This window comes from Diabrotica virgifera, chromosome 2 (genome assembly GCF_917563875.1).
Source record: "Diabrotica virgifera virgifera chromosome 2, PGI_DIABVI_V3a".
Classification (NCBI taxonomy): Eukaryota; Metazoa; Arthropoda; class Insecta; order Coleoptera; family Chrysomelidae; genus Diabrotica; species Diabrotica virgifera.
Genome location: NC_065444.1, coordinates 129,310,787 through 129,325,087, shown reverse-complemented (window position 1 = coordinate 129,325,087; position 14,301 = coordinate 129,310,787). Strand labels below are relative to the sequence as shown.

Here is a 14,301-nt window from a genome sequence, read left to right as displayed (position 1 = left end):
TTATCGTTGTGGTTGTTCAATATTGGTATATTTGTTCAGTTTATTATATTATTAATTATTTCATATTTATTTACAGACTTAATTTATTGTTTTTTTTATTTATTTATTATTAATAGATAATTTATACGTGAGGTATCGCTTAATTTCATTTGTTCCATATACCACATGATTTGTACTGCAACAATTTGGTAGGTTTGAAGTTGCAGTCTACTTTAGGCGTGGGCCGTGGGGCAAATCTGCCTGGCGCCCAGTTAACATCTATATTAAGGTTGAAAGTGAAGTCTCAACGAACCCCCCATCTCCACTAGAGCATAGCGGGCTACGCCTTTGTTGTCATCCGACAGCCGGTGTAGCAACGTAGCGTCCGCGCACGAGCGGCGAGGCGTTGCAATGATCCAGTTGATTAAGATGAAGAAAAAATTACAAAACAACATTAAAATAATATACTTACTTGTGTATAAGCTTCTGGGGGCCAAAGATAACCAGTAGAATGCTGTTCTAATACTAAACGCCACTGTTGACCACTGGCACCATTAATCTGAAATAATTGTAACAAACTATATAACCTAATTTACACTGTAATGACAAAATTCATATTGTATTAGATATTATACAAACCAGTAAAGATATTATCTCCAAATTGTTGTCATGGCAAATGTTAAGGCTATCCACAATCTCACCAATAGTACAGCTTCCTAAGCATCTTCCATCTGTCAGACTTATAAGCACTATAATTCCATTCTCAAATCCAACCAAAGCATTTTGATTGCAATCCAAAGTTTGCCACCAGATAGCACTAGTTGGTTTTGAATCAGGAATTTGAAGAGGACGAGGAAAATGTGTTATGTCAGTCAAGGACCACTTGCAGTCGATCTTTTGTTTTTTGTCAACTAGACTTAAAGCTGGTATTATGTAGAGGGAACAGTCTAAAGCTAAAAACCAAGTTTATTAGTGAAATATTTTACATAGTAACAGATTTAAGAAACTAGGATAAAATTATAATTCTAAATAGTCCATTTACTCACGGTTTTTGCTCCGAGTTTTACCGAATCGCTTGGATTGACATGAAATTTGGCATACACATAGCTAACATGCCAAAGAAAAAAGTGATATTGTGCCGATGTGTACTTTTGCACTGGGGGGTGAGTACCACCCCTTCTCGGAGGTGAAAAAACATATGTTCAGAATAAATTCGGAATTAGATAAATTGATTAATTCTAAGCAACTATTGTTCTATAGAGTTTTTCATTAAGTCAATACTTTTAGAGTTATTTGCGAGCGAATCTGTTCATTTTTAGACAAAAACACCATGTTTTAGACGATTTTTCGCAAATAACTCAAAAAGTAAGTATTTTATATAAGAAAGATATTCTTAGCAAAAATATAGCTTATAAAAAATTGCAAAAAATAATTATGTTGTATGAAGACTGTAGACCCAGTAGAAGCAGAGTTGTAGCTAATGGGTTATTAATCGTCAAATTCCAAATTGAATATTTCAACGTGAAATAACCAAAAAATGAAGCATCACAACTTTTTTAAAAGTGTTTAAAAAGACGAACGAAAGTTTTACATTCAATATTAACAGTATTGAAAATAAAACTTTATTAGAAGTAATCTTCTGGTTACACCATTCGTGGCTTCTAAAATTTGCAAGCCAACGAATTGCCGGAGCTAAGAAGGCCGAGGGAGATCTATCAGATTGCATCTCACTTCCCGCCTGCCCAGCACGGTAAAATTCCAACAAAGATTAGTTTCCAACACTCAGAATAGGAGTAGAACTAATCTTCTTCTTCTTCGCGCCACTAGGATTACTCCTGTTTGTCTGCCTCTTATTCTGTTTCAGTTGTTGTTGACTATACATTGTCTTTCCACCTTTTTGGCGGCCTTCCAACGGGTCTTCTGCTATACGGCTTGTTGTTTTTACAGATATTCGCTAATCTATCTGGTTCCATTCGGTTTACATGTTCGTTCCAGTTTTTATTTCTTGTTTTTATCCACCTGTTAATATTTTGAATTTTGCATCGTTCTCGTATACTTCTGTTGCTTTGTCTGTCTCTTAAATATATGCCCGCTATTGATCTTAATACTTTCATTTCGATATTGTTGATTTGTTGTTTCGTCTTTCTTGTATTGGTCCTTGTCTCCGCTGCATATGTTAGGATAGGTCTAATTAGAGTAGAACTAATAAAAATAATAAATAATCATTTCGTTGTGAACCGAAACAAGAGCCGTCTTATGTTAGTTAGTTCAGAGAGCGCCAAAAACACTCTTTCAACTAGTTTCAACCCTTCTTAAGGTTTCTTCAGAGAGCGCATATTTGATTGGTATTTGATTGGATTGAGATATTTGATTTGGCGCAAACTAGTTACGAGTGCTTTTGGCGCTCTCTGAACTAACTAAAATAAGACGGATCTTGTTTCGGTTCGTAACGAAATGATTACTTATTATGTTTAAGAAGAGTTTTATTTTTCTTTTTTTTTTTTAGTTTCTAGCATGGAAAGTAAGCAAGTTACGCTCAAAATAATGTTGGTCCCTTTTTTTGGTAAAAATAATAGTGAAAATCACCCTTTAACTAGCATCCCAAAGAAAATGAATCGTTGCCATTTCACAGGTTACTTTACTTATGTATTGTGTATATGATCTGTAAGTTTCATCAGTGCAAATTGCTCATTTTGGAAAAAATTTGGTTTTAAGGTAATTTTTTTTTAAATTCTGAAAAAATGCGTTTTTTTTTCAAAATTACTTAAAAAGTATTAGTGATATAGTTTGTCAAACGTAGGAAAGAGTTTGAAAATCTTATAATCACCATTCGGCGTTAAGACGATTGTCAGATTTTCAAACTCATTCGTACGTTTGACAAACTGTACCTAAAATCTTAAATAGTAAAAGAATGTAAATCAAAATAGTTGATTATAAAAATGCCACAAGGAAATAGCTTCAGAACATCATTAAAAGAATGTAGGTTTGGTTTACTGAATATTTTGCTTTTTTTATTTTTCTGTAAGACAAATTGTTAAAACATGGCTGTTCAAAATCTGCATACACTCGTGATTAGCGGCTCGTTCAACCTCAACTACAACCATTTCAAAAATAAGCACTATTAGTCCTGTCGCCAGGGGGGGTACAACGGCCTCGTTAATTCAGATGGACTTACCCAAGTTTTTTTTATGTATTTTGACCCGTAGAACACGAATTTTTTGGGTAACAGTTGATCCGGATGTCGATAAGATTGTTATAGACCAAGAACTTGAGGAATCAAATAACAGCGATTTTTGGCAAAACAAAACAATATTTTGTATTTTTTGGGTCATTTTAAGCAAAAAATATTTCTACAAGTTTTTTAGTAGGATGCACAGTTTTCGAGATAAACGCGGTTGAACTTTCAAAAAATCGAAAAACTGCAATTTTTAAACCCGAATAACTTTTGATTAAAAAATAAAATAGCAATTCTGCTTAGCGCCTTTGAAAGTTCAAGTCAAATTATGTCGGTTTTGATTATTTGCATTGCTAAAAATTTATTGTGTTATTGTTAAACAAAGCTACAAACAACTAGTGCGTGAGTGATGTTTCTATGATTTCTCATTTAAAATCGAACGAGTAGGTAGAATAGGTACTAGTGCAATCAAGACTATTTCTACGTTACATGCGTTAAAACACATGTAAAAGCACGTGAAACCCTACGTGTTTATAGCTTTGTTAAACAATAAAAAAATAAATTTTTACCAATGGAAATAATCAAAACCGATATAATTTGACTTAAACTTTTAAATGCGGTAAGCAGACTTGCTATTTTATTTTTTAATCAAAAGTTATTCGGGTTCAAAAATTGCAATTTTTCGATTTTTTTAAAGTTCAACCGCGTTTATCTCGAAAACTGTGCATCCTACGAAAAAACTTGTAGAAATATTTTTTACTTAAAATGGCCCAAAAAATACAAAATAGTGTTTTGTTTTGCCAAAAATCGCTGTTATTTGATTCCTCAAGTTCTTGGTCTATAACAATCTTATCGACATCCGGATCAACTGTTACCCAAAAAATTCGTGTTCTACGGGTCAAAATACATAAAAAAAACTTGAGTAAGTCCATCTGAATTAACGAGGCCGTTGTACCCCCCCTGACGACAGGACTATATGAACCGATGAAACTTAGAGATCACATAAAAAATACATAAGTAAAGTAACTTATGAACGGTAAAGATTAATTTCATTTGGGATGCTAATTAGCGGGTAGTTTCACGATTTTTATTACCAAAAAAAGGAACCAACTTTATTTTGAGAGTATCTTGCTTACTTTTGATGCCAGAAACTAAAAAAACACAAAAATAAAGCTTTTTGCACTTTAAAAAGTCATGATAAGTTTTCTCCGAAAAGTGCTTACTTACATACCATTTTTTTACTTTTTTTATAAGCCATATTTTTGTTAAGAATATTTTTTTCAATAGAATACTTACTTTTTGAGTTATTTGCGAAAAACCGTCTAAAAATTGGTTTATTGTTGAAAAATTAACATATTCACTCGCAAATAATTACAAAATATTGATTTGGTGAAAACATTGCTTAGAATTAGTTAGTTAATCCACTTCCAGACTTAATTTTAATGTATGTTTTTTCACCCCCGAGAAGGGGTGAAAGTGGTACCCCCGGCGCAATATCCCTTTTTTGCAATATTTTACTGTGAGTAAATGGACTAAAATGATCCTACAAAATAACAATTATGACTGCATACTACTAAATTATGACTGCATAATACTTTTAAATTCAACTACATGTTGCACTGTGACACAGATAATGTGGTGATAGTAGTATGATGTCCTTTCCCGTCTTACATTTAAGGCTTGGACACTCCTGTCATCTAACGTTCAGATCACATTCCGGTCCAATATTGCTCCAAAAATCCGCAAATGTGCGGGGTCGGAAAGAAATAAGCACACATGCCATTCTCGCTTCCTACTCCTTTCCGATTTTACTTTAGTCTTTCTTGCCAGTCGATCGTGGAAGATAATCTGCTCGTAATGCTGACAAATTTTAATAACCGTGATTTAGCTATTTAGCCCAGGAACCGAAGCTTTTCACCTCGCAATTTTTACAGAATTAATCGATTTGCTTGAAAATTTGAGAATAAGTAGTGGATAGTCCAAGGATCAAAATCTAAATGATGCCGAAAGGCGCTTTTACCATGGGGGTGGTTGCCAGCCCATCTCGGGGTGGAAATTTTTTATTATATTTTGGCTACAAAACTTGATAAAAACGTTCAGTTCAAGCAAAAAATGTTCTATGCATTTTTTTGAAAAAATTAATAGTTTTTGATTTATTCGCTATCGAAAGTGTTAGTTTTATATCGAAAAAATCAATTTTTTACCAACTTTACTCATTTCGATTCACTCAATTTTTGCTGTAGAAAAAATTTTTTCAAACCAAGTTCTTGGGAATTAAATAACCTACAATTTCATGTTTAAACATTTTGTCGTATCTCTGATACTAATCTTTCTATTCTGAAGAAAATGGCATTTTTTACCAAACTACAAAAATTCGTTATTCGTTTTTAACTCTAGTTTTTTCAAAACTAATCATTTTAAGTCACTCAAACTTCTAGATCTATTAATAATACATAGATAATGAAGAATGAATAAGACCAATGACTAAAAACACAGCTAACTTACATTATTATGCTTGCAATTGGATTTCTCATAAAAAGGAAATCTTTTAAAAGTCCTCAGTCGCAAAAAGAGGTGACTTTGAAAGGGTTGGTAAAGATGGTTTTTGCATGTTATTACAAGTTTTAATTGTCAATAGTTCACTGAATTTGTGCCGTAGAAAATTTTTTTGCAAACCAGGCTCTTGGGAATTAAATAAGCTACAATTTTATTATTAAACATTTTTTCGTATCTCTGATGCTAATCTTTCTATTCTGAAGAAAAAGCCATTTTTTTCCAATCTACAAAAATTCGTTATTCGCTTTTAACTCCATTTTTTTAAAAACCAATCATTCTAGGCCGCTCAAACTTCTAGAACCTATTAATAATACATAAATAAAGAAGACCAAATAAGGTCAATGCCTAATTTGAATTAGGTTGGTGATTAGGGCGGTTGCTTACGATCACTTTTTCGCTGAATAAAATAGGGACTGACATTCTTTTCATTATAAGTCACTTTTTTTTGAGCTAGAGACTTTTTTTCTATTTCTGGAGATATATATTTTTAAATACTTTAAATTAGTTTGAACAAGTTCTCCTCGTAGAATGCATAGTTTTCCCGTTTTTTGACTTTGAAACTACAATATTTAGCATTTGACGAAGACTGTTGGTCTTCAAGAAAATTAAAAAAAAAAACGATTTTGTTTATTTTTTCAAAAGGTACATTTTTGTTAAGTAAAGTAGTTTTGATAAAACGAAAACTTTTGGAGTTATTAGCAGAAAACTTATTAAAAACATTGATTTTTTCGATATAAAACTAACACTTTCGATAGTGAATAAATCGAAAACTATTAATTTCATCACAAAAATATATAGAACGTTTTTTGCTTAGAATGAATGTTTTTACCAAGTTTTGTGGTCAAAATATAATAAAAAATTTCCACCCCCCCCCCCCGATGGGGTGGCAACCACCCCATGGAAAAAGCGCCTTACGGCATCATATAGATTTTGATCCTTGGACTATCCTCTACTTATCCTCAAATTTTCAAGCAAATCGATCCATTCTGTAAAAATTGCGAGGTTTTGTCCTATTTTAAGCTTCAGTACTTGGACTATAAAAGCACAAAAACAAATCCATAAGTTGTGGCAGACTAATTGTGGCTATCTGCTTGAATGAAGAAGATCTAAGTTAAATGTTATGTTTATATGGGATTATCTACAGTTTGATTGTAATGACAATTAAATTTATACCTAAAAAATATTTGACGTTTCGATTTCCACTCCGGAACTCATTTCCAAAAGATTAATGAGAAAATGTGTTGAAAAAAGGTGTGTATAACCGCACATTGTTGTTGGGGTTATAACCTATAGCCCGATCAGGGAACACAAAATTTTACGAAAACCTCCAAAAAAATAAAGGAAGGATGAAAATTTGGGAATAGGTAGTTGAAATTGTCTATTATTATATAAGAAAAAGTTTACAATACTACATCCCCTCCATTTTATAAAAATTGGGAAATACGGGGTGAAAAATATTTTCACGAGAGTGAAAAAATATACTTTCAAAATAGGCACGGAATTGGATAAAATGACTAATTCTAAGCAACTTTTGTTCTATAGAGTTTTTTCACTAAGTTAATACTGTTTGAGTTATTTGCGAGTGAATATGTTCATTTTTAACAAAAAAAACATGTTTTTGGACGGTTTTTCGCAGATAACTCAAAAAGTAAGTATTCTAGCGAAAAAAATATTCTTAGTGAAAATATAGCTTATAAAAAATTGAAAAAAATTGCGTACGCGTGAGGTCTGTAGACCCAGTAGAAGCAGAGTTGTAGCTAATGAAAAGTAAGTTCTTCTTCGTCAAATTCCAAATCGAATATTTCAATGTGAAATAACCAAAAAACAGAACACTTTTTGGGCAAAATTCATTATAACTTTTTTAAAGTGTTTAAAAAAGGTTTATTTTTGTTTTTTTTTAAACGTCTAACATTAAAAATAAGTGAGTTACGCTCAAAATATTGTTGATCCCTTTTATTTTTTGGTACAAAAATCGCAAAAATCACCCCCTAATTAGCTTCCCAAATAAAATTAATCGTTACCGCTTCACAAGTTACTTTACTTATGTATTATTTATATTATCTATAAGTTTCACTGGTTCAAAGTGCTCATTTTTGAAAAAAATTGGGTTTAAAATAAAACATTTTTTTTAATTTTGAAAAAAAAATGGAATTGTTCTTAACTGTTCTTAATTGTTCTAAAATTGGAATTAACTTAAACTAGTAATATCAAAAATCTTAAAGAGTAATAAAATGTACGTTTTGCTTTTCTGAATATTTTTTCTTTTTTGTTTTCGTGTTAGACAAAAATTGGTTATGCTATGGCTGTTCAAAATTTGCCTAAACTCGTGATTAGTTACTCGTTCAAGTCATTTTAACTACAGCTTTTTCAAAAATAAGCACATACGCAAAACTTGTGATTTTCGCGATTTTTTTATCAAAAAATAAAAGGGACCAACAATATTTTGAGCGTAACTCACTTACTTTTAATGTTACAAGTTTTTTTAAAAAACAAAAATAAACCTTTTTTTAAACACTTTAAAAAAGTTGAAATGAATTTTCCCCGAAAGGTGCTCCGTTTTTGGGTTATTTCACATTGAAATATTAGATTTGGAATTTGATGAAGAAGAACCTACTTTTCATTAGCTACAACTCTGCTTCTACTGGGTCTACAGACCTCAAGCATACACCATTTTTTTCAGTTTTTTATAAGAATATTTTTTTCGCTGAAATACTTACTTTTTGAGTTATCTCCGAAAAACCGCCCGGAAACATGTTTTTTTCTGTTAAAAATGAACATATTCACTTGTAAATAACTCGAAAAGTATTGACTTAGGGAAAAACTCTATAGAATAAAAGTTGCTTAGAATTAGTCATTTTATCCAATTCCGGACTTATTTTGAATGTATATTTTTCACCTTCGAGAGGGGGTATTTCCCTCCATTTTGAAAAATGGAGGGGATGTAGAATTGTAAACTTTTTCTTATATAATAATAGACAATTTCAACTACCTATTCCCAAATTTTCATCCTTCCTTTATTTTTTTTGGGGTCAGATTGTTCTTTGATCGGGCTACTAGGACCCTAGGAGACTGTAGCAAGGTTACAGTAACCTGGGTACCAGAGCACAAGGACCATGAGAGCAATAAAAAATCAGATGAAATGGCCAAACAAGGCTCATAAATGCCACTTGTTGAACCGGAACCCTTCTGCGGCATTGCAAAGGTAGTAAGAAAAACGGCTACAAGAAGTAGGCAGTCAGCCTCATTCTACTAATATTTTATTGAGTATACTTACATACTACCAACAACCATGTTGCCGAAGGATCAAAACAAAGTGCTTCAATTTGCTTAAAGCTATCATTAAACCATGGTATCCTTCTCAAAACGGGTGTTAGCTCTCCATAGGTATAGTACAGGACTACATCACCTTCACTAAAAAAAGAAAGAAAAAAAATTAAAAATAGGGAAGTCCTGACGTATCAGCAGAACTTATATTTCATTTATTTTAAATTAGATTATAATAACATAATAAAAAATAAATTGTATGAGCCACAGATCCATTTAACATACCAGGAAAACCAATAAAACCAGTGAGAAATTAAATGCAATGTCAAAAGAACCATATTACTGTGTTTAACCCTTTCAGTCATGAGTTTTTGTTGGCAAAGATAAAAATTTAAAACTTGGAGGTTAAAATATATGATTTTTTTAAAGATTTATAAACAACAAATTTCGCCCATAAACATTTTATGCCTAGTACAACGTACAGAGACGATGTTGTTGAGACGATCATGATGATTCAATATAAAAAATGGGATTTAGCTATCGTTGGGGCTTAAAAGTTGACGTTCATTTAAACGAACATGGTGACTGAAATAGATGAACTCTGAATTTTTATTTAAAAACTGTGGTTTGATATTGTGTTTGATGTTGATTTGAATCTAACAAAAAATGCTATCTACTGCATTTGATAAAAGTTCACTTTGGATTATTTTTGTGATTTTCTTTTCAGACATTAAAAATTTAAAACTACAAAATCTGACTAAAGTAGTAAAACTCAAGACATTGACATTAATTATTGATTCTTCTTTGTGGCCTGTATGAATTAATAGGACAGTTAAACAAAAGCATAATTCAACTTTTGAGGCAAAGGCTCAACTTAGGCTGTAGTGCCGTAGAAGAAAAAGAAGAATAATCCAACTTTTATTTATGCCAGTTTCAGTTTATTTAATTTTTGAAAATTATGTCTTAAATGTGCCAAAATGGACAATAAGGATGATCCCTGGTTAAGCTGACTATTGTTCAAACAAATTATATAGAGTGCAGTTACTGAAGGTTTTCACCTCCGATTTCGTTGAACCTCCATCGATTTTCATGAAAATTGGTGAGTTGTTAGAGGATACCTCAAGGAACAAAGGTGACATGATGCAAACTTGCGCTTTTACCCTGGGGGTGGATGCCACCCCTTCTCAGGGCTGAAAATTTTTTTGTTAAAAATAATACCACAAATCGATATAATGATAAATTCTAAGCAAAATTTGTTATATAAAGTTAATAATATAAAGCGATACTTTTTGAGTTATAAGCCCGGCCGCACATCAAAAAAACATGAAACGTAAATTACGTTTCATGGAAATAAACCACTGCTAAACAAATATACGTCCGGCCATTGATGAAACTCTACGAAAATAAAAATGTGTCATGAGCATGAATCACACTCGTTTCATTGGTAGGCGGACTTTGAGATTTGTTTAGCAGTGTTTTAGTTTCATGAAACATGTTTTTCGTTTCATGTTTCATGTTTCTTTGGTGTGCGGCTTGGCTTAAAGATCAAAGATTTTATTGTTTCGTAAAAAAATGCATGTTTTAAAGCTATTTTTAAATAGTACAATGGTTTCTTTATATGAGCATAATTAATGATTTCAAGAATTTTGACCGGTTTATAATGCATATTTTAAAAAAAGATAATATATATAATAAGCGAGTCTTCTACAGCTGTCGCCGCTTCTCGCATCCTAATTTCCAGCGTTTTCTGTCGAAGCAATCTTCAGTTTTTAGGTCTCTGGTGGTCATTGCATCTTCGACATCTTCTCTCTAGGATCGTCTTGGTCTACCTCTTTTTCTTCTAGTGGGTGGAGTCCATTTTTCTATTTTTTTCGGCCATCTATTTTCGGGCATTCTCTGAAGGTGTCCATACCAGTTAAGTCTTTTGGCTTCGATTGTGTCTATTATATCTAGATCAAGTTCCATTTGTCTCCTAATATCTTCGTTTCTCACCCTATTAAGTCTAGTGAGTCGGCAACATGTCTCCAGTAGTTGGCCTTAATTTTTGACTTGTTTCTTCTTTGGCTGATTTCCCAGAGTTCAGCGCCGTACAACCCAATACTTTCTATTATTGTTTTATACATTCTTCTTTTATTTTCTTTTGTTACTTTATTACTCCACAATAGTCCGTGTAGCTGTCTGGTGGCTGATCTTGCTTGGCCAATCCTGGAATGTATTTCATCGTTACTCCCTGCTTTTGAAGTTATTTGGACTCCTAAGTATTTGAAGACTTCTGTTGGGTTTATAGTTCTTATTTCAATTTGTAGGCGTTCTAGTGTTTCTCCTACAACTAAGTACTCGGTTTTTTGTATATCAATTGTAAGGCCCCACTTAGTGTACTCCTCTTCCAGTTTTCTGAGCATCTAGTCTATATCACTCTCGTCTTCAGCTAGAATGGCTTGGTCGTCAGCGAAGTGTATTGTGTACAATCTATCATCATCGATTGGGATGCCCATATTGCAGCACTTTCTTCTCCACAGTGAGAGTGCCTCATTTAAATTTATTTTAAAGAGTGAAGAGTGTAGGTGCTATGCAGCAGCCTTGCTTTACGCCCTTACTAATAGGAATTTCTCTCGTTAATTTGTTTCCAGTTTTAATGTTTACCGTCATATTTTTGTAAAGCTGTTGTACTGCTTGTATATATTTTTTGCTTATTCCTTGTTTTTCCATTTCCACACACATCTCGTGCACTACTGAAATTACGCAAATATGCGGTTCCCGCAGTCAAAGTGTTAAGTAATAACTAAAAAAGTTTTGATTTATTTTAATAACTTTATATAACAAATTTTGCTTAGAATTTGTCCATCTATCGAGTTATGTGGTTATTTTTAATAAAATAATTTTTCACCCCGAGAAGGGGTGGCATCCACTCCCAGGGTAAAAGCGCAAGTTGGCACTATGTCACCTTTGTTGCTTGCGCTACCCCTTTTTCATACATAGAGAGGCCTTAGCAGCAAAGAAATTACACCTGAATTAAGTGTTGTGATGGATAGCATTATTAAAGTGGTGAACTACACACGACCCGTGAAATCAAGACTTTCAAGAACTTTGTGAAGAAATGCCTTTAATTTATTAATACAACTCTCGTTGGCTGTCCAAAGGTAACATACTCGCACATGTATACGAATTAAGAAATGAATTTTACACGTATCTACATACAGAATCACATAATATTGCGCAAAACTTTATTAATTCATAGTTTATAATAAAATTAGCATACCTCTGGACATATTTAAAAAATTAAATGATCTTAATAAGTCTTTGCAGGGAAACAATACTCATATCCTGCAACTTCCCTGCTTTACAAGGTATTCTACAAGAAAAATCAATAGAAATCCTTGATCCCTCTTTAAAAAATATGTTTACGCAACACATGTCATCATTGAGCGAACACTTTGAGAAATATTTTCCCCAAGATCTGGAGCAATATGACTGGGCCAGAAACCCTTTCCAGCCATCCACACAATTGACACTTTCAACAGAGGAAGAAGAGCACTGACAGAATTGTCCTGTGATTCTAGTCTAAAGCTTTTGGAGCTCAGTTTCTCATGAATATCATGCCATCAGTATTTCTGCATTAAAGGTTTTATTACAATTTGCGATTTCATACGTGTGCAAAATGGGCTTTTCTGCAGTTGCAGTAGTAATTAAAAACAAGTACAGGTCAAACATAAACGTAGAAAAAGAAATGAGAGTGGCAATTTCCAAACTGACGCCCCAGTTTCATAAGCTGTGCTCAAAAAAGCAAGCACATCCCTCACATTAATCAGCCAGTTACATAAATAAATATCCCTTTTTATTTTTGTGCCTATGTTTTGATTTCGTTCTTAATTTCTAATAAAAATTATAAATGTTCCAATAGTGTTTTTGTTATAACTATAACCTGTTACTAGGCTAGTACTAAAATTTGTAAGTATTATTGAGGGTTGGGTTGAGGGGCGTCGCAAAAAAATGGCAAAGTCCCAAGTGCATCACAGTACGAATAAGTTTGGGAAGCCCTGTATTATGCAATAATGCTTCTAATGGATATGATTCAGCAAAAAGGAGTGGTAAGGCTATAGGCATCTCACAGGGCATAGATAAATGAAGGGTGCAGGGAAAAAAGGGGGAATGTCAGAAATTTTCATTTTTTGTAATTCATTAGATAGGTTATATTCTGTACTTTACTATATGTAAATAACACTGGTTAAAAATGGGTTGTGTCATGAGATAACACTAATAAAAAATACCTATACAGGAGAAGAAGGGAGAACGTCATGGTGTTACTGGTTAATTAGAGGGAATGTCAGTTGTGAATCACGGAGAAATAAGTGAAAACACATTGTTTTCGTGTGTTTCCACAGAGTAAATTTTCCAAACATATGATTTTGAAAAAAAAAATACCATCAAAACATATCAATAATATTAGTCTTATAACTTTGAAAATGCTCTGCTGAAAAATTCAACAAAAGTGACATTGTGACCTTTCCCTGTACCCTTCAAATGGTCTAGCTATGAGCATTGCTAAATATTGTGACAGCTGTTCTTATAAACTTTGCTGATGACACTAATATATTACCTTAGGTTCATCTATGTACAAGAGTTCAGTAATTATAATTCAATATTTTATAAGAAGCTAAACTGTGGCTCACTGCAAACAATGGTACTTTTTTGGAAAAGAAACAATACCTATTTGTTGAAACACTTTGGAAAGCAATATTTCATTTGTATGGGTACATTTTATAGATGCTTATTTGTTGTGATTCTTTGATTTTCTTGGAGAGGTCTCCTGTTTGAAATGAAGATATTGTGAAAGACAACATTTGTTCATTCACATAAAAACATTGTCAAGGCAACATAATTTTAGTAATATATGAGAGAGAACCGAGGGGAAAATACATATTATATGTATGTAATAAATGCAAATTATATATTATTGTAAATAAGTATATTATTTTACAACATAGGACAGACAGTTCCCTATGACATTCTGATGACTGTTTCAGATGTAATATTTGTAATTTAACTTAACTAAAATCTTAAAACTTATTGATAATTGAAATGGATATAAGAATTAACATTACCTAGTTAATAAAGCTAATAATTGTTTCACCCCATTTTCACGTCTCGCACATAATTTTATATTTATATTTTCTACGAGAGGCTTGATTTCAAAAATATCGTGTGCTGAATTGACTGACATATTATTTTCTGTAGTTTTTCTTTGGCATTATGTTAATCTTTTATTTAATAATATCGAGTTTTCTGTTTAAAAACATTTTCCTTTGGATTTTTTATTTTGACACTGA

General features: G+C 32.4%; 1 protein-coding gene across 1 annotated transcript in view; it reads right to left on the bottom strand.

The window, feature by feature from the left end:
• LOC114332924 (uncharacterized) overlaps nt 1-14,301 on the bottom strand; it is a 141,929-nt gene extending 127,628 nt beyond the window's left edge. The window contains exons 1-4 of the mRNA XM_028282714.2: nt 14,077-14,301; nt 8,985-9,121; nt 619-932; nt 452-538 (exon numbers count right to left, since the gene is read on the bottom strand). Of these exons, the coding sequence (XP_028138515.1) occupies nt 452-538; nt 619-932; nt 8,985-9,121; nt 14,077-14,195 (657 nt within the window). The 5' untranslated portion in view covers nt 14,196-14,301. The remainder of the gene's footprint in view (nt 1-451; nt 539-618; nt 933-8,984; nt 9,122-14,076) is intronic.